The sequence below is a fragment of the Solanum tuberosum genome, unplaced genomic scaffold, assembly GCF_000226075.1.
Source record: "Solanum tuberosum cultivar DM 1-3 516 R44 unplaced genomic scaffold, SolTub_3.0 scf00619, whole genome shotgun sequence".
NCBI classification, from domain to species: domain Eukaryota; kingdom Viridiplantae; phylum Streptophyta; class Magnoliopsida; order Solanales; family Solanaceae; genus Solanum; species Solanum tuberosum.
Window position 1 is genome coordinate 163780 of NW_006239533.1, and position 20615 is coordinate 184394.

Consider the following 20615-nt stretch of genomic DNA (forward strand, 5'->3'; position numbering starts at 1 on the left):
CCGACAGTCCGTAGTAAAACCCTCATAACTTTTTACTCCGATGTCGGTTAGATACGGGGTTTTGTGCGTTGCAAACTAGACTCGTAGGCCTTCGATTTAATGGGTGATAGGCCTTCTAACTCTTTGTATATTGGGAGAAAACATCCAAGACATTTGACCCAAAGTTAAGAAAATATTATTAGAGAAACTTCGATAACTTTTGCCGACTTTAGTTTCACTAATTTTCTTGACTTCCAAACTTAACATACGACCCTTGTGCTATTATAATACCTCATAACACACTATTCTTAGCATGTCTTACAGTCATAGGCTTATCCACAAGGTATGGGACAAGTTAAACCTTTCAAACGGGTGAAGTTCTACCGGAGCCATTTTTTTTCTCATAAACTTTGTTTGAGGGGTTCCTTTGACCTAAAACTTTAGTTTAGTTCGTTGATATTGCCACCGACTTGCAATATTAATCTTCAATGTACGATACAAAGTCATATACACCTCATATAACCATGCCATACTACGCCACATATATTATGCACGATTAGAGAAAAAACTACGGGATCTTACATCTTTCCCCCACGCTATGTGTCCGCTCATAAGCCGGGAGAGTGATCTTTTTGTCTCCTCCTTTCAGACGTCCCAGGAAGGGAGACATATAGATGATTTGCTCATCGGCATCTTCTTCAGTAGCTCCAAGGTGAGTGTCTTCGGGACCACTATTGGCTTCTTGATTGAAGAAAGAGAATTTCCCGCATATCTTCTGAAGTCTCATAGTTATATCATTCTTGAAGACGTCATGTTCCTTTCGCACAACAACTGTCTTTTTACTTATAACATCGCATTTTATCATCTTTGCTGCCAATTCCGCGTCTAGTGCCGCATTTATTGCTCGTGCGACTGCGGTGGCAAACTCTACTTATATTCTCCTTTCTCTGGTTTCTTGGATCTCTCGCTTGAGCCGCTGCAATTCCATCCTCAAATCCTCTTCAGTTAGCTCTATGTGGATACCCTTGCCTTTTTCCATCTTAGCAGCAATTTCACCTTTTCTGAGATGACAGAGTAATATTTTAGGATCTGGTAGTAGGATTTTATTTCTGGCAGAGAAACTTAAGACTCATGGAATTTTGGTTGGACATTTGGTAGTGACTTGTATTTGTTATTGGGGAAATTTTCAGAAATTTTTTGAAAAGGATTGGGCTAAAAATGTCCTCATTCAAAGCAACAATATCACATAAATAGTTAAAGGACATAAGTAAACAGACAAATATCGCATCCTAAACATGCATGTGACCCTTTTGTGCCAAGAGTAGGCCTAGCGAATTGAATGATGTATATGTCTTTTTAAGCCAATTCAATATCCCCAAAATATTTCATTAACAGCATTCAGAAATGTTTGAAAAACACAAAATTAGGGAAATGAGCTCGAAAAGTAAATTACAAAGCAAAGTACAAATAAAGCAATCACACGCAGGGGATGATAACAAACTTCAAGTTCCTCATGATCCTTCACCAAGTCTGGCCCTCTTGGCGATGTTGACCTCTTCCCACATAGCATATATGTTCGCCTATAGGTGATCACTTGCCAACCGAGCCCCTTCTTGATGTCTGAACCTCTCGACCGACTTAATCTGCTGCTCCATGCTATCATCTAGTTCTGACATGCATTGTCTGGCTCTTCGTAGCTCTTGCTTCAACTGAGCTATGACTTTGGCGTCTTCTGAATGTCGGCGTTGATGGTCCAACTCATTCTTATCATACTTCTCTTAGAGTCGATGAAGTCAAATTTGATGCTTGGCCCCAACATCTGTAATAATATGGGAAACATTTGGACCAGGCTCGATAGTTCTGGCGAGGCTCTTCTTCAACCATTCCTTGTAATCCTTAGAACATTCAGGACGGAATCTGTTTGGTACCGGCTCACCCAATACCTTTCGGGTCTTCCATGTTCTACGTATGTCTTCAGCATATGAGACTTGTCCATTTTCATGATCGGTTGCAAATTTCTTCATGTCCGTAATTTGGGGAATCTCCTGTTTCCCTCCCAGTTGTCTAAGGACTCGACCGGGAGCATATGGTCTAGTCCCTCTTAACCCGGCAAATACAAGTAAGGGGTGTTTCCCGCTCGAATCACCATTTGCTTTGTCACCACCAGACTTTCTATCGACCACTGCACATTTTCTTCTCTTAGCCCTTGAAGTCTTGGATACCAGAATTTTAAACCTCCAGTTTTGTTGCAATGATTATGGTACATCCACCAATCGTGACCTGCAAGTTCGTCTGATCGTCTCAACGGGTCTGGTTCTTCTGGATTATGTGCTTTGATCAGGTGCCTCATCATCCACCATTGAAGTATGAGGTTTCATCCCTGAAAGAAACGCTCTCCGCTTTGACATTTGTCCAAAGCCCTATAAATGTCGGCCAAGATCATGGGTGCCAAATTGTAGTACTTGGTTGCTGACCCGTAGCCCACTCCATAAAAGATAGCGTGAGCGACCATTACTACACTTGGATGGATAGTGTAGTTGGGCCCCTTGGGAAATACCATCGTCCCAAGTAGGCATATTGCAAAGGCGAGAGGACGTGTCTCCTTTCATTTTCCTTTTGAGACAAACTCTTCTTTGAACTTTTTGTAGGCTCTTGCACGTCCGAATCGATAGTAAAGCTTTCGAAGTGGAATGTTTGGCCCGGGCAGCTTGTCCATCCAATCGGCTTTGACGAGTGACAGTTTTTCTTTGATTCAGCTAAATCCCATGTTTTAGGGAAGAGAAGATCTGTATCGGGTTGACGCTTCCTCTTGTTAGACATATCGACACTCCCGTAACTTGCAAGGACTTCTTCAATAGTTGGCGTCATTTCCACTTCCCCGAACCGAAATACCATATTGTCGTTGTCCCAAAACTTTACCATCGTTCCAATTAAACAGGGGCAAGCCACCATTTCCATCAATGACGGGAGATTGCCTATGTGTCTTTGAACTTTTCTCTTGTCCCCGATGTTCATGAACTTTCACCAAACTTGGAGATAAAGGTCAGGTATGGTCACCATTCGGGTTCTCAGAGGCTCATGGATTGGATTCATCCTACAAGAAAAACAAACAAAGGTAAGTTTCCCCCACCCCCATTAGATAATTGATTTGTTTTAAGAATACATATACATCCTTCAATTAACACATAAGTATGATTGTCTTTTAATTGCCAAAATGGGCCAAATAGACACAAGGTGGGATTCTAATGGGCCAAACACGCCTCGGGTGTTGGGTCATCTTAGTTTAAAATGCGCTAAAAGTCGGGATTTGGTTTCGCTCTACGCTAGTTGACTAAGATTGGCTTTTGAAAGACCGGGAACCCAAGTTGACAACTTAGGCTGGAATTCACGACAACCATTGGACGTATGACGAACCAATAAATTGTCGATCATTCCAAAAAAGGGTTGAGTATAAAAAAGTCCGGTTGCGGTTCCGCAAAACCGTCCTTTGATATACTATACATACAAGGGAATATGCCATGAAATGCAATGAAAGTTATAAAAAATTTAAACACGTTTAGCGCAAATAAACAATTCAACAGTTAATAACTTCCACGCGGGCAATTTCCAAGAACAAAGTTTACCTAAGGTCAAAAATATAAATGCTGATGAAGTTGAGGAAGTGGATTCTGTAGGTAATCAACTATCTGAAGTGACTATGGCTGATGCTGATATTCTTGAAAATGGAAATGACGAAGCTACACTGGATACTGACCCCAGTAAAATAGTGGAAGAAAAAAGGCCGGAGCTGATTAAACCTTCCAGTGATGGAAAAGCTGGTCCTGAGTTGGTTACAGGGAGTAGAAAGTTACAGATGCGAGGAAGATGGAGAGGGATTGACCCAATATTATTTTACCACGAGGAGGCAGCTGTGGGTCAGATAAAGGCCTTCTATGGCATCAAGGAATCCTTTCCATTCAAAGGTCATTTGATTGTGAGGAATACTGATATCGACCATGTGAAAAGAGTTTATTATGTATCTAAATCTGTGAAAGAAGTTCTTGAACTCAATTTTCTAGCTGGTGAGCAGCTCAAGATCGCTGCTGTTGGGCTCAAGATGTTTGTAAGTCGCTCAAATTTGACACTTGAGATTTCTGTTCTTTGAGCTCATGTCATTCTATAGATTCATGTGCATGTGTTTGAACATCCATCTTTTACGAAGTTTTCTTCAGAAAGAACTTCGCATCCTACATCCCCCAACCCCCAGAAAGGAAAGGAGGTGGAAAAAGCAAGACTGCCAAGCCCTCTTAAAAACAAGTAGCAAACTACGAGGGCACCACTTGAATGACCCTTTATGTCATTCTTTCCCGTGACCTCCATCCATTGCACTATTAGATAACCTTTCCATTTTCTCTTTTCAATGTTGCAGGAGCGGCAAAAAGATGTTTCTACAGAATGTGTATTCCGCATAACATCTGAAGGAGTGCCATTGCTGCTGCCACATATTACCAAAAAAATAGTGTATGCATCTCCTGTAGATTTCAAGCTTCTTTTGCAGTACAAGAGCATTAAATTTGGTGATTTTGTGGATGCTGAATTTCGGGAAAAGGCTTCAAAGCTGCAGTTTGGTTGTTGTGCAGTGATTTTGAATAAAGGTTAGTTGTGATCTGGTATCTTCATTTGAGTAAACACGATTGGTTTGTTTCTCTCGTAAAGTTTGCTCTCTGTTTCTTTTAGACAATAAGACCTTGTCGGAACCTCAAGTGGATGCATCAACTATCGCTATAGGATGCTGGAGAGGCCGGAATAGCATCACAGTGATGGTGATTGCACTTGATATCCAAGAACTTCTAGAAAGGATGTTGACGTATTCGGAGGAGGATTCAGATTCCTTATTGCTGGAAAACAAGCCATTGATTGCTGCTTGAGCAGATTAAGCTAAATTGAAAATATTGAAAAACAATTGAGACAAGTTACAGGTAAACTAACAATTTTGGAAGCTGTAATATGTGTACCATTACAAGGAAATTTGTAATATTTTGATGTTTATTTGTTGGTTTCTTCTGTTTAAGACAATTTCTACAACTATAGATTTCAGATGAAAATGGAGGGAAGTGTCCTCTTTGTAATCAAAATATTGATGGATCAATACTCAACAATATTAGTCCATTTCAAAATAAATGGTGTTTTAACCTTTTCATTTTATTTCAAAATAATTGGTGTTTCACATAATCAAGAAGACATTAATGGTGTTTTTCCAATACACTTGTCTTACGAATTTAGTGAAGCAAGCCACAAAACATTTTTACGTGTTTTCTATTTGAGAAAGGAAGCTAATAAATTTAATCGAAGGGGTTATGCCCAAAATATTTATGCACGTGAAACTACGATGTTTGAAGATGTGTGCAGTTTGATGCCTAGAAAATTTGTCAAGAATGAAAGTTGGTGTTAAGGAGAGGAGTGTAAATGTCTCAGTGATAAGGTGTGAGAAGTTAGCAATATTAAGACTAAGGAGAAATAGAGTGTGACGACTCGAGAGCATCCCCTAGTCGTAACATAGCGTAGTTGACCCCAAAGGGGTCGCATACAAGTCCTTAGCACATTCTTAACATAAGATAATAGAAAATACGGGAAAATTGAAAACTTTTACAATCGAAGTCTTATTTCATAAAATCAAGCGGAAGTCTGTACTAGAACATTTGTCTCAAACCATCCATTTAAACTCATGAATAAAAGTCTTTGGGACACATCCCATACAAAGTCTAAAAACATAAAGAAATGACATAAGGAAATAAATGGTTCGTCCTCGAAGCTATGAGGACTCACCAATTCTTCAATTCTTCTAAATCCTTGAAACTCTAGCCTCCAAAGCAACTCAAGCCTCCAACCCTACATTTGGTTAGAATGTAGGCAATATGCGTTAGTACAAAACGTACTAAGTATGAAAGCTAACACAACATCATAAGAGCATCTCAAATGGTTAGTCAACATAAGACATAAGCATAAGAGACAATAACATAATCACAATATAATCATCATAGTCATAGCATGGTCTCCAATAAGCATCATATAAACACAAGTCACATAAGATATATTTAATGAGCATAGGAGATAAGTCATAATCATATCAACATAATTGACTCTAGTCATCATTACCATAATAGCACCATTCTCAAGTAACCTCAAAGGTATACAAGTGCAAAGCAAGAATAGCATCCCATAATACCACCCAAGCCAAGTATCCCTTTTTTAGTCATCTTAATCATAGTCTATGTGCATGGTTAAGTCATAAGTCTTTCTACCATAAGGGCACCATACTTCTAAGGAACCTCAAGACACACTTGTGCAATGCATGAAAGGCATCCCATACTACCATTCACACTAAGCATAGCCATGAAATCATCTTAGTCATATTCACCCTACTTTTGGTCTTACTATAAGCTTACTTCATATAGACAAAGGAACCTACCACCTTGGTCAATCATATCTTGGAAGGCAACTATGGCAACAACCCAAGCTAAGTCATACTATGTGTGGGAACCCTTCATACCTAGCCTTAAGTCATACTTGTGCAATGTATGGATAGCACCCCAGACTACTACCCACACTAAGTACCCATTTAAACTATCATGAAGGTTCACTAGTTGGGGACTAATCCCTCTATTCTATTTACCTCTATTCAAGGCTACCAAGGAATAACCCCCTAATAGGCTAGACCATGCTATCATCTTACTAACATAACTAGGTTAAGCTAAGCTAACTACCTTGGAATACACACTAACATGCAAGTCCAAGCTACTCTAGGAAAGGTTCAAGTGTCCTATCCTAGCTACCATGAAATAGTCATAAACCAACTAAGTCATGCTACCCTTATAAGTGTACTATATGACAAATGCAAGTTATCCATAGAAGAGTGTGATTCTCAACCCTAAGCTACCATGACTAATCCTAACTCAAGATAACCTTAGGAGGGATACAAACAGAATTAAGATGAGTAAGCCTAAAGGGAAAAGTATTGAATTACCCTTGAACAGCTGTGCTCGATTCCCTTCAAAGAAAGAGAAAACTGATAGAAGAGAAAGGAGAGAGAATTTTCTTATTGATCTCTAAATTGATACCCATTACAATGAAAGATCAACTATATGTAGCTGGACTATTTCCGAGAGTTAGTTATAACTAACTCTTCTAACAACATTTCCTAACGGCTTCAGTTTCACACCCATGCTTAGTCACGTGACTGCTTCACTTAGCTAAAATACAAGCATATACAAATTGGAATTAATGAAATGAACTAATTGGCATGTAACAATACTCCCCCCCTTCGACTAATCCTTGTCCTCAAGGATTAAAATGTGGAAACTGCTGAGTGAAAGACTGAAAATCTTCCCAAGTGCTGTCCTCGTCTGCTGCATTGAACCATTTGATTAACAACTGAGTAGCAGGTCTGCCGTGCTTCTTGACAATCCTCCTATCAAGAATGGCCTGAGGAGTAAGAAGTATGTGGCCAGCATCAACATGAATTTCAGGGAGAGTAGCAGAAACAATATGGGATCCCAACTTCTTTTTGAGTTGAGAAATATGGAAGGTGGGATGAATTTTAGAGTCAGAGGGTAACTGGAGGGTGTAAGCAACTGGACCCACCCTTGCAAGGATTTGGAAAGGACCAAAAAACTTGGCTGAAAGTTTCTGGAAAGCATGGGATTTAAGAGAGGTCTGTCTGTAAGGATGTAACTTGATGTAAACCCAATCTCCCACTACATAGGACCTATCAGTTCTTCCTTTATCCGCATGAGACTTCATTCTACTCTGGGCTCTGGCCAAATGAGCTTTTAGGCATCTTAAAGTGGCCTCTCTGGCTTGTAGACTCCTAAGCTACCATGACTAATCCTAACTCAAGATAACCTTAGGAGGGTCTAAGTCCTCTATCCCAAAGCTATCATGAAATGGTCTTGGCCAAACCAAGTCAAACTACCATGAATGCATCCTAACAATGCTAGTTCAAGCTTATCCATAAGAGAGTATAAATCATCAATCCTAGGCTACCATGACTACTACTAACTCATGCTACCATGACATGCATCCTACAATGCTAAGTCAAGTTATCCCTTAGGAGAGAATAGCTCTTCATCCTAAGCTATCAACATTGGTCTTGTTATACTAAGCCAAGCTATACATGAAGGGATCATATATCACAACTTCAAGCTATTCTAGTCTAACATGCTTTGATTCATTTTAGGTTAGTAGGTCAACCTAGAATCCTTCTATGTGAGAGAACTTGAATCTCCTAGCATATTCATGTCTAAGTGTATAAGAGGAGGATAATTACACCACAAGATCACATCATATTGACTTTACCCCCAAAGCCTAACAATGATGGCTACAAGCCCTACTTTCCAGCTTAACTTCATTCTATCATGATCCATGTCTAAATTACAAGCTATTCAATCACATTGTTCCTTAGAAGGTGATTCTAGTCATACTTGATCATAAAGGTTCAATTCCAACTTTTACAAGTCAAGATCATTCCTATTCAATTAAGTCTAGTTCAATTCATGATTAGATGATCCTAACTAAGATCAATTAGTATTCAAGACATTGAAATAGGAAGATCACTTTAGAACCTTCAATTTTGCCTCTAATGACATCAACCCACAATAATCACATTCATCAATTTAGATTAGGGTTCATCATAGAAATCACATGAATTCATCATAATATCATTAAACAAAGACAATTTAATCATAATTGGGTGATATCCACTAGATTGGAATCACACCCAAGCCCTACCCACAATGCAATCACAACCCTAACTAGAATTGGGTTTTTGAGTTCACAATTGGGGGAATCTATTGGGGCTTCATGGGTGAAAGAACCCATGGATGAATAAGCTTCACATACCTTCAATCAAATCCCCAAACAAAACTTGAATCAATGGGGAAAATCACCCTAAGTTGCTGCCCTCTTCTCTTCTCTTCTTCTTCTTCTTCTTCTTCTATTCTAGAGAGGGGATTTCTTGGGAGTAATTTGGGGGTCTTTAGATGAATGAGTTAAAGCGATTAGTTTAGGGTCTATTAACTATTTATAGGAGGTAAATTAACTAACTAATCGCCCCTCCTAACCCCTAAACTAATTACTAAAATAACCCCTAAATACTAACTTAAAAACTAAAACTGAAAAACTGGCAGCACCTACGACTTGACCACCCATCCACGGACCGTGGATTGGTCTCGTGGTTTGGGTCAGAGACTCAAAACTTGCAGGCCAACTCAGGCCTGATCCACGACCATGAACCACATGGAGTAGATCAGTCTACTGAGAGTGGTTTGCAATAGTGAATCACACTTTTAGATAGTTTTGGGGTCTTCCTCAAGGACCCCTGAGGGGTCCTTGGGGAGTCGTACCCGGACGTTTAACCCCTAAACATGTCATTCTAAGTACAGGAACCATTTATCTTGATTTTAACCCTCATACGACACACCAAAACTCTTTCCAAAGACTCTAGAACTCACTAGTTCAACTAACTAAAATATGGGGTGTTACATAGAGGTAGACCGAAAAAGAACTGAAAAAGATAATTAGATATGCATGACATAGTGTATCATCAATATACCAAAGATGTGACCCTAGATAGAAGTTTGAAAGTCGAAAATCAGGATAGAAAATTAATAGGAGGTTGAGCAATTTCTTTCTTTTAAGTGGAGTGAGGGGGTGAGGGGCATAGTTCTAGTTTAGAACACTTTATCGGTTATCGCTCTCCTTAACGAGTATATAGTAATATTATTTTACCATTACCTTATTTTCTACTGTTATTTCTTTTACATTGTTATCCTTATTATTTTTGGTGTTAATATTTTTCTTTTGTATTTTCATTTAGTTTTTTATTTCAACCAATTTTGTAAAATATTTTTAGGTGGAGAGTCTATCAAAAATCAACATAATTTTTCTATCCTATAAAGATAGAAATAACATTGTGTATATCCTATCATCCATAGATTTCACTAATAAATTACATTAAATATATAGTACTCCCTCCATTTCAAATTAATTAAATTGTTGAGGTGTTTCACACTCGTTAAGAAAAGAAGATTAAGACATAAATTAGACATAACCTTTCATTTTTACCCTTATTAATTATTGTCAAATTTATGATTAAAATAACTAAACATTAATTGATAATTAATTCCAATACTAACTAATGAAGGGTAAAATTGGACGAACATTCTAAAAATAGTCTTGAAAATTGAACAATTAAGTTAATTTGAAAAATGAAAAATGTCTCAACAATTCCATTAAAGAAAAATTACTTGGATGGGTGCCTTTTAAAAAATAATTACGAATTTTAGCGATACTTTTTATTTATTATCATTTTTAGCAATACTATGTTAAATTTGTAATATGTATTAAAAGTGAATTATCTATGCAATATATATGTATTATAACTGTTTTTTTTAAATATATTATGCTTTTTTGGTAAGAAGTTGACACATTTTGTATTATAAGTGTATTAAAATGTGTGATAAATATATTATCCATCAATAAAACGTGTATTATATGTGAATAATAGATTATTTTTTGTAATGTATTAAAACTGTATTATAAATGTATTAAAAGTGATCAAGTGAAAAAAAAATGTTAATGCTATAAATGGTAAAAAATAAATTATTATAGTATATTTATGTAAGTTTTCCCATCAATTAATATGAAATGGAGGGAGTAATTGTTGTTGTTGTTATGAAAACCTATTGACTCATCAATATCCTTAACGTTATTTCCTTGTATAGTAAATATTAGGTTTAGCAAACATAAAAATCATATTTGTATGTTATAACTATAGTTTGTATAATTGTGCTCCATAGCAAACTTGGCTATTAATCTGTATATTTCGGTATACATATACATAAAAATCTGTATTTGTATATTTCGGTATACAAACTAAAACATAGTAATTGTATATAAACAAAATTACTACATATATACAACACATATGTATACTGAATGGGTCTATTTATATATTTCAGTATACAAATGGATCCTGCAATTAATTTTTATACAACACATATGTATACCGAATGTGTCTATTTGTATATTCGGTATACAAATGGATCCTGCAATTAATTTTTATACAACACATATGTATACCAAATGGATTTATTTGTATATTTCGATATAACATGGAATGTTTACTGCGAATTACAAATAAAAAAAAATATAGCTATAACATTTAATTTAAATTAATAATTTGCTATTTCATACAATTTTCCCTTAAATAAACCTCTAAACAATTAAAAAGGTCCAACTCTCACGCTACCAGTGGAAAGTTACGCATGGGACATTTTTTACCCTTTCTCCAATTTTAACATTGTCAATTGTATATACCTTATTAAATTTATTTGGATTTAGTCATCTCACTAATAAACAGTTCATTCTATTTAGATAGACACCAAGTATTTCTTACTAATTCTGATTTGCATCGAATTTTTTTTCTTTGAATGGTAAAATTTTACTTTTTCATTATCTAAAATAATTTCACTCAAGACTCGAACTTAAAATTTTTAATTAAAAATAAACGAATATTTATTATTCGATCACAAATTAAAATAGTATATTCGGTGTTCTATTCTCTCAGCGTGTAAAACACCGACGGTCAAGTTATTCCAACATTTTTTTTATAAATATTTCAACATGAAAATAGTACTTTGAGTCAAGTCAATTTATTCAATTAATCATTTACTTTAATATATTCCATAAAATGTTAATGGTCATCATATATATAGTACGTATTGTAGTGATCAATATTGTTGAAAAATGTGGACAATAGTTTGTCACTATATAAAAAAAGTGATAATAATTTTTTCTTTTAATATATTATCGCAAAAATATTTAATGGTGATTGAGTTAATGTTATTGCATTCAAAATCATTAAAACTTTTAGTGGATATTTATATAGAATGTTATTTATAAATGTCCATATTTATTATTGATGCTAAATTTAATATAACACAATTATATTATTGCTGCAAAATTCTTTATTTGTTGTAGTGTAAGGTCTGCACACACTTTTTCCTCCCCAAACCAATAGTTCAACCAACAATTCATTGCTACCTTCAGGCTTCGAGATAGGAGTAAGATTTGCGTATACTTTATCTTCTTCATTCTCCCTTTGTGAGATTATATTAAATATGTTGTTGTATTACTCTAAACCAAAAGTAAATATATTCGATGTTTCATTTTTCATTTTTTATTTCTCATTCAGTATTCTGTGTTTGTTTTTGAGTCTGACTAATTCAGATTCACGTTGGAAGGTCCCATTTGAGAGATCAAATAAAGTACTCCCTGTCAGAAATGATTTCATATCTAGAGCTCGATTCAAAAACTTTAATTAGAAATAAAAAAATATTTATCGCTAACAACATTTGATGGTTTTATTCTCTCATCAAAACAAAAACGGATGGTTTTATTCTCTCATCAAAACAAAAACGGCCAAGTTATTACAACACATTTTATATATTTTTCAACATGTAAATAGTCTCAAGTCAACTTATTATTCAATTCCCATCTACTTCACTTTATTCCAAAAAGAAAAAAAAATTGGAAAAAATATAAATGGTCATCATAGTACGTAGTGACCAATGTTGAAAAATATGGACACTAGTGTATACTTGGTCAGATAATTCACCAAGAAAATGTACTCTTAAGGCGTCCACATTAATGGAATTAAAGAGATCAACTCTTCGTCAATGAATGATAAGGACAATATCCATATACTAAAAAGATAAACAACGTTGCAACTTGATACTCCGCAGACGAACGATAATGGTTTACTATTAACTTCGCATATTTCTTAAGAAATTATAAATAAAAAGGTAATTTAACTATATCACATTTTGAATATAATAAATGCAATATCTTGAAAAATGTAAAAGGAAAATAACTATAATTAATGATAAGGGCAAATTAGGAATTAATTGTAAAATTATCCATTGATTTCATAAAATGGACAAGTATTATTGAACATTTCAAAATAGTATAGTGGACAACTATTGTTGGACGGAGGGAATAATTACTCTCTCTGTCCAACAATAGTTATTAATTATTGACTTGACACCCCCCTTAAGATACAATAAACTGAAGCCAAATAGGTCATTTTTTTCCTTCAAAAAACAAAAACGGTACATAAAAAAAAAATTAACCAATATGGCAAAATCGCTCCTGACGGAGCGATTTTCTTTGGACAAAAATTGACCGTTAAAAGAAATAAAAATCGTTGCCTTCTCGGAAAAAAAATCATTATTTTTTTAAAATCGCTGCTATAGCAGCGTTTTTATAAAAAAGAAGTAGTGAAATCGCTGCTATAGCAGTGATTTTTTGTTAAGGAATTAAAAAAAAAAACATAAAGAACAAGTTTTAAATTAGGGATAAGGGTCTGAAAATACCCTAACTTTGGTCGGATTTGCTGTTGCGATACTAAACTTTCATGAGGACCTATTACCTCCCTAGACTATTTAATACCATATTTTAAACATATATATTTGCCACGTGGACATAAAAAATAATGCAAAATTATAAATAGTAATGTGTCCACGTGGGCACATATATACCTTTAAAATACACTATTAAATAGTCCAGGGGGGTAAAAAAATACGGTATTAAATAGTCTATGGAGGTAATAGGTCCTTATGAAAGTTTAGTATCGCAACAGCAAATTCGACCAAAGTTGGGTCTTTTCTGACCCTTATCCCTTTAAATTACATAAATTTCCGGCGGCAGCCATTTAAAAAAAAACAAGTTTTTTAAAGAAAAAATCGCGATTTTCAGTTTTAATTTTCATTAAAATCGCTGAAAGGGTAAAGATTTTTAAAAAAAAAGCTTTTTATGAAAATCGTTGCCTTCAGTTTTAATTTTTTTAATTAAATTCTCTGCAAGGGTAGGATTTTTTTTAAAAAAAAAATTAATTTCTTAAACAAAATCGCTGCTATAGAAAAAATATTTTTTTGAGAAAATCGCTTTATTTCTTTTACCGGAACGGCGTCAATTCTTGTCAGAACAAAATCGCTCCGTCAGGAGCGATTTTGCCCTTTTGGTTAAAAAAATTTTAATGTGTCGTTTTTTATTTTTAAAGAAAAAAGTTGCCCTTTTCGCTCCGGACTCCAATAAATAATAGGGATAATATTATTATATTATCCTTTGATTTTATTAAATTTAATGTTTTGAGAAATGTGTTAGATGATAAATCATAGTATTTAATAGCAAGGGTAAAATAAACACAAAAATAAATTATTTCTTGATTTTCTAAATTGAACAAGTATGGTTGGACAACTATTTTTAGTATAGTGAACAACTATACTTATTTGTAGTGATTTTTCTATTTCAAATTATTTGTCATTTTAAAAGTTCAAGATATTATTTTCATTATCTTTAGTAATTCTTGTTTTTGATAAGTATAAACATCTCAATTGAATAAATATTTAATGAAAGGAGATTATATCATAAGATATATAAATGAGGGTAAAATTATTAATATTAAAAGCTCTATTGATTAAATTAATTAATATTTTTTTAAGGAGCATGTAAAAAAAACGCGACAGATAATTTGAGATTGAGAAAGTAGTACTTAAACCTGGAAAATGTTGACGAGCATGGAAGTTTGAGAATTTATATAAGTACTACTCTTTTTGTCCCTAATTACTTGTTCACTTTTGAATTGACACACTTATTAAGAAAGCAATTAATGACATAGTGAGTTTACCATTTTATCCCTATTAATTATGAAGTGGATGAAAAGTTCTACATTTTTAAAAGTAATTAGTCATTTAATTGAGGATATAATAGGTAAAAAAAAATTTGTCCTTTCTTGATTTGTCAAAATGGACAAGTAATTAAGGACAACTATAAAAGGAAAAGCCGACAAGTAATTAGGGACAGAGGGAGTATATTTCAACATGAAAATAGTAAGTCAAGTCAACTTATTGATGTTGAAAAACAATGAACGTGGTACGTTGCTACTTGGTAAATACAAACTCTTTCCGTCTCAAAATATTTGTCGTAACTTTTGTTTTTTCCTTAAAAAAATTATTTGTTATTTTAAAAGTTCAAAATATTTTTATTTTATTTTATTCTTAATAGTAATTGTTCTTAAAATTTACAAACACCTTAATAAAATAAAATAAATATTTGATGAAAAAACATAATATATCTTAAGACATAAATAAGGATAGAATAAGAAGAAGAAAAAACCTCTTAATCAGCATTTTCTTAAAAAAATGTTTAAAAATTAAATACGAGAGATAATTTGATACGGAGAAAGTTCAAACCTAACTAACCCTTGAGATGTGACAACAAACCTCAAATTAATCAACCATAATAATTGTTAAATAAACATTATGTATAGTTTACACAATTTCAATCAACCATACAATTAGCCAAAAAAACAAATTACTCCAACTTTTAATTAATACACTCACAAAAGTAGGTAAATTGAATTAAATGACCAACCAGACATTGGTCTTGAATACAACAATTAATAATAAACTTTGGTACACATTTTACATCAACAACAAAATATAATTACACACAATTATGAGTCTAGATTTTCAGCATGAGTTGGATTTTTGGAAGAACGAGCCATAAATGCTCTAATCATAGGTTTAATTTTCTCCACAGTTTTAATTATTCCCAAAAACATTAACCTATAGAGTATTACCATTCCAAATAATATAGCAACATCAACCCATTTTGAATATCCCATTTGTACTTGCCATACATTTCTCAATATCTCTTCACCACTAATTATGGCTGGCCCTCTAATTTGTTCATTAGGGAAATTTAATCCCAAAAATTCATTCTTGTAAAACCCTTGATTTGCATATTTGTGAAATGCAATGTAATACATTGGGTACTTCCAAAATGGCTTAGGAAGATCATTAGGCAATCTGAAAAAACCTCCATTAAGCATCATAACACCTTGAATTCCAGCTCCTATATATTATCAAACGATCACAAAATTAGTACATGAAAATTAAATTTGCCCCCCTCCCCCTCCCCATTTATTAATTTTAACGTGCTGAAATTTAGCTCAATCCGTTCATTTAACATCCTTACCTGTTATGATTCCCATGAGGAAGTCGGGGACAATGCTTGCTACAATCATCATGAGACTCTCAACTAACATCATGGTCGCGAAAAGAACTAGTGCAAAATACGCGAAGTGATCAAACCCTTTTTGTAGTCCAACGAGGTAATAAGCCAACGCGCCAGGTACTACTGAGATTAATATAAGGTAAGGAATGGAAGAAAATGTATTTCCCACCACATATGCAGCTACACCATAGTGTCCATTTAATCTTTCTCGAGTGAAAAGCTAGACAAAAAAAAAAAGACATTGTATATAAGTATCATAGTATAAATGGACAAATTATTAATTAGTATATAGAGATAGTTAATAAGTGTCATATATATACTTTCATATCTTCAACAAAAGAAGGGAATCCACCAATAGCCATAAAAGTCAAGAAGGCAGCAACAAACATCAACATTGAGCCTCTAGCCTGAAAAACGTAAAAAAAATACAGGATTAACAAAAATTCATCGCTAATTCTATTTAACGATAAATAACAATATTTACCTGAATGGAGCCATAGTCATGTCCAATGTCATGAAAAATAGTGCCAACACACAAACACAAAGCAATATAAATTGCAAAACGTAGCCAGTAATAACCAAGATCACGATACATGTTCACGAAAGACCTCCTTGTGAGAACCATACATTGAGTAACAAAACCTGCTTGACTCCCTTTCTTTGCCTCTTCTCCTCCACTCTATACACAAATTAAATATTCATTAGATCACAAATTAATATTTTTTTTCAAAAAATAATTTATATTATACAAACCTGTTGGCAAATTTTTGAAACTTTACGTTGAACTTGTTGACAACCCTGTGAAGTCTTGTATGACTTCACAAGAATATCAATTGCTTCTGTAGCAGTAGCTTTTCCACCAACTCCTTTTTCAATATCCTAATTAATTAAAATCAAATAGACATTAATAATTTGATTTTAATTAATAATGACAAAGAAAATATATTTTTTTACTTACAATATCAAAGTCCTTGTTGATTGTCCTTAGATAATGATCAGATGGATTCCTCATAGTTGGACATGGGAAACCATTCAAAGCAAAATACTACAAAACCAAAAAAAAAAGTTTGATTAGTCTTTTGTTGATATATTTAACCCAACCCGCTTATTCGACACCAGTAGTAATATCATACCTCATTAGCATTTGAAATGTTACCAAAGTAGACAATTCTTCCAGAGGACAAAAGGCAAAGATTGTGAAAAAGTTGAAAAACTTCACTACTTGGTTGATGAATAGAAGCAACAATAGTTCTTCCATCTTGTTTAGCCAATTGAACAATTTTATTCATAACATGATAAGAAGCAGCACTATCAAGCCCACTTGTTGGTTCATCAAGAAATAATAGTTTGGGCCTTTTTAATATTTCAATACAAATACTAACTCTTCTTTTTTGTCCACCACTTAGCCCTTTAACACTCCATCCACCAATTCTTGTGTTCATTGCATCTTGTAAACCCATTTCTCTTATGGTTTGTTCAGCCCGTTCTCTCTTCTCCGATCTCGACATCGAATCCGGTAATTGGAGTTGGGCTGAATAGTAAATTGCTTCTTTTACCGTTAGGGTTGTCATCAATGTGTCATCTTGTGTCACGTATGCCTTTCAAGAAAGAAAAAAAAAGTTATATATATTGACAGTATATAGAAGTTAAACTAGAAAAAAGAGAAGGTGAGATATTAATTATCGTACCGAAGTGCCAAAAGCAAGTGATTGTCTACGACCATTGATGAGGATTTCTCCTGTTTGTCTTGTGTTCGAATCCAATCTCCCTGTAATTATATTATGTACATCACATTAAATTTATTTTTTTTATTAACAAAATTAAAACTTTAATATTATTTTAGTGGGGCCTATTTCTACTATGCTGATGAGATAAATAGTATCCTTTTTTTTTTAATTAAAATTTTGATCTTAAGAAAACAAAGTAAGAAATTTTGTCACGAAACGTTTTTCTTTTTATTATACGTTACGTAATGTGAATTCTAATTAATTAGAAACCCAAAATGGAACCAAATACCAAATGTGAAAAAAAGGTCTCTTTCTAGTGGACTTAAAACATTCTTTTATACCAAACAACAATTAATGGAAGATTCTCAAGCAGTTGATGTTTGAAGTCAAAATATGTGGACCCTTAATCATCCTTTATATAGTATGTGGAGTAGTTCATAAATAAACCATTTATATAAAACAATAATTTTAAGCAAAATCTCCTAAATTTAACCTATTATTACACTTTTAAACATTTACAAAAATAAAATAAAATAGAAAAGTAAGATACATAAATAAAAATTAGAAAAAAACATTCATCATCAATAAATTCAACAATCTTCTTTTTAAAATTATTCTATGGACTAGATCGACCAATTCCTATAGCATCAAAATAATCAACATAGGGAATCATGTTTTTTTACCTCTAACTAGAATATCATATCGAGCTTCAAGACAGGAGAGGTTTTTAACCCCCTAGTAAATTTAGATTCATGAGTCAATAAATTTTGAATATCAGATGATTAAATCGAGAGAAAAAAATACCTGCTAGAGTATCAAGAAGAGTTGATTTGCCACAACCAGAAGGACCCATAATTGCCAAAACTTCACCAGGTTGTACATAACCAGTAAGCCCTTGCAAAATAGCTCTTCTCCCACTTTTTTTATCAGGCACAGTTACCCATAAATCTTTCCATGTTAAATAAATTCCTTCATTAATCAACTTTCCACTCAAAGCCACATCATCATCATAACCAAAATTAGTATTACTAATCATAGGATTAGTAACACTAATTTGTTTAGGTGCCTCATAATAATTTTCCATCTCTATTGACCTTTTTATTTCAGAATCAACCCTTAGAGATGGTGCTTCAATTGAACCAATATTTGGTGTAAATGGGAAATTTTTGGTTGGATTATTAATGTGGCTAAAAGAAATGTCTTCTTCAGAGCTAACACTTTCATTTGTCTCCGATTCGTTACGTCGATGAGGTGATCGAATGGGACTAGGTGTCCATCTCGGAACATAATTAGATTGTGACTCCATCTGATACTCGATTAATCTGTATGTGATTTTGTGCTAGTTAATCAGAATTCGAAATATAAGTGAGAAAGATAAAAGAAAAGGAGAATTAATGCATGGAAGAGAAGGGAAAGAGGGTATATATTTATAGTGACAATAAGGAAGGTGTTGGGAAATTTAATTAGAGTAGTCATCTTAGCTAGTTGTATAAAATACTTTAGTACTTAACAAATAAAATAGACTAAATTGACTTTCAACAAAGCAAGTAATTAAGCTTAGGAACAAATGTGTATATTATATTCAATTAAATGAGACAATTTTGGATTATAGTTTTTGGTCTTTGTTGACTATGTCTTCTTTAGTAATTAATTAGGTTGATCAAATAATTTATCTTCTTAATTGTGTATGAAAAGAGAATTACGTTTAATATCCATCTAAATTAAATGCAAAATTATACCCTAGATAATAGAATAAGTCTTGCACAATATGTTGTGTATGTCTCATGTGACGATGAGTCACATTTCTTATTCTTATGACTTATCTGGAAATAAAAAATGTAAAGAATATGAATTCGATTAATAAAACTTGGATCATATATGTAGGATTTTCATTAAGCTATTAAAATTTTGTGCCTGTCAAGAGAAATAGTAAGATGATTAAAAATAGAGATCTTGTTATCAGATGTCTCAAGTTCGAAAAAATACTTTACTCTCTATAGTGGGCCTACCTGTTTCATATTTATTTTTTGTGTTATTTTAATTTTTCACTTTTTGTCTTTAAATTTTTCCCCATATATTGTAATGGAAGTCGGCCACAGCTAGATACGCGGATTCAACAGCTAGATTAAATTCTAAATACTTTTTTTTAATATATATATTAAGATATTAACCAAATCATGTTCAAATGTTAAAAGTTTAACCTTATTTTTATTTATTTATATTAGAAATAAAACATAAAATCGAACAATTGAATTAAAATTACTACTTACATCATATATCTTGGGGACCAAACAGTTTGGCGTAGCTTCTCTTTGTTAGCCTCCAATTTTTGATGAACTCATTTATTAGCAGTATTTTGGCCGTAATTATTTATTAAGGCACGTACAAAATAGTTGGGCGGTTGTAACACTAACTCCTGATGTGACGCTTGTGATGGAGGACGGGATATAGAGAATGACTTGACAAATTAGCTTTTACATTGACAATTCTAGCTAGCATTTTTAAAGAATGGATGTACATATTTTTTTAGGCTAATTCTATTAATATATTGGAATGGAAATGAAATAAAGAGTTTTATAATATCATAACATAAGTTTTCATGATACGTGTACTTCTAGATTTGACCATAGTGTAGCCTAGCATATAAATCAGTGAAATCTGGTGAGTTATAATATACAATATGTCATGAGCTTAGACTGTGACACGGACATTCTGTGCTTGTCCCAATGTAGTACTTTCCAAGACTGAATAAATTAGGAAGGTTAATAATTAAAGTAAAATTAGTTAGTTTAT

General features: G+C 33.4%; 2 protein-coding genes across 2 annotated transcripts; one reads left to right on the forward strand and one right to left on the reverse strand.

The window, feature by feature from the left end:
* The first annotated feature begins 3581 nt into the window (after positions 1-3581).
* LOC102595102 (uncharacterized) lies at positions 3582-5139 on the forward strand. The gene is made up of 3 exons (XM_006366164.2): positions 3582-4081; positions 4388-4613; positions 4696-5139. Exons 1-3 carry the CDS (start codon positions 3677-3679, stop codon positions 4884-4886), a joined length of 822 nt encoding a protein of 273 aa, XP_006366226.1. The 5' UTR covers positions 3582-3676; the 3' UTR covers positions 4887-5139.
* A 10245-nt stretch (positions 5140-15384) lies between these two features.
* Positions 15385-19203, reverse strand: LOC102594768 (ABC transporter G family member 11-like). The gene is made up of 9 exons (XM_006366163.2): positions 18627-19203; positions 17784-17863; positions 17229-17693; positions 17054-17140; positions 16849-16974; positions 16580-16774; positions 16416-16502; positions 16057-16315; positions 15385-15933 (listed from the first exon to the last, which is right to left on the reverse strand). Exons 1-9 carry the CDS (start codon positions 19126-19128, stop codon positions 15533-15535), a joined length of 2202 nt encoding a protein of 733 aa, XP_006366225.1. The 5' UTR covers positions 19129-19203; the 3' UTR covers positions 15385-15532.
* Between the last annotated feature and the right edge of the window lie 1412 nt (positions 19204-20615).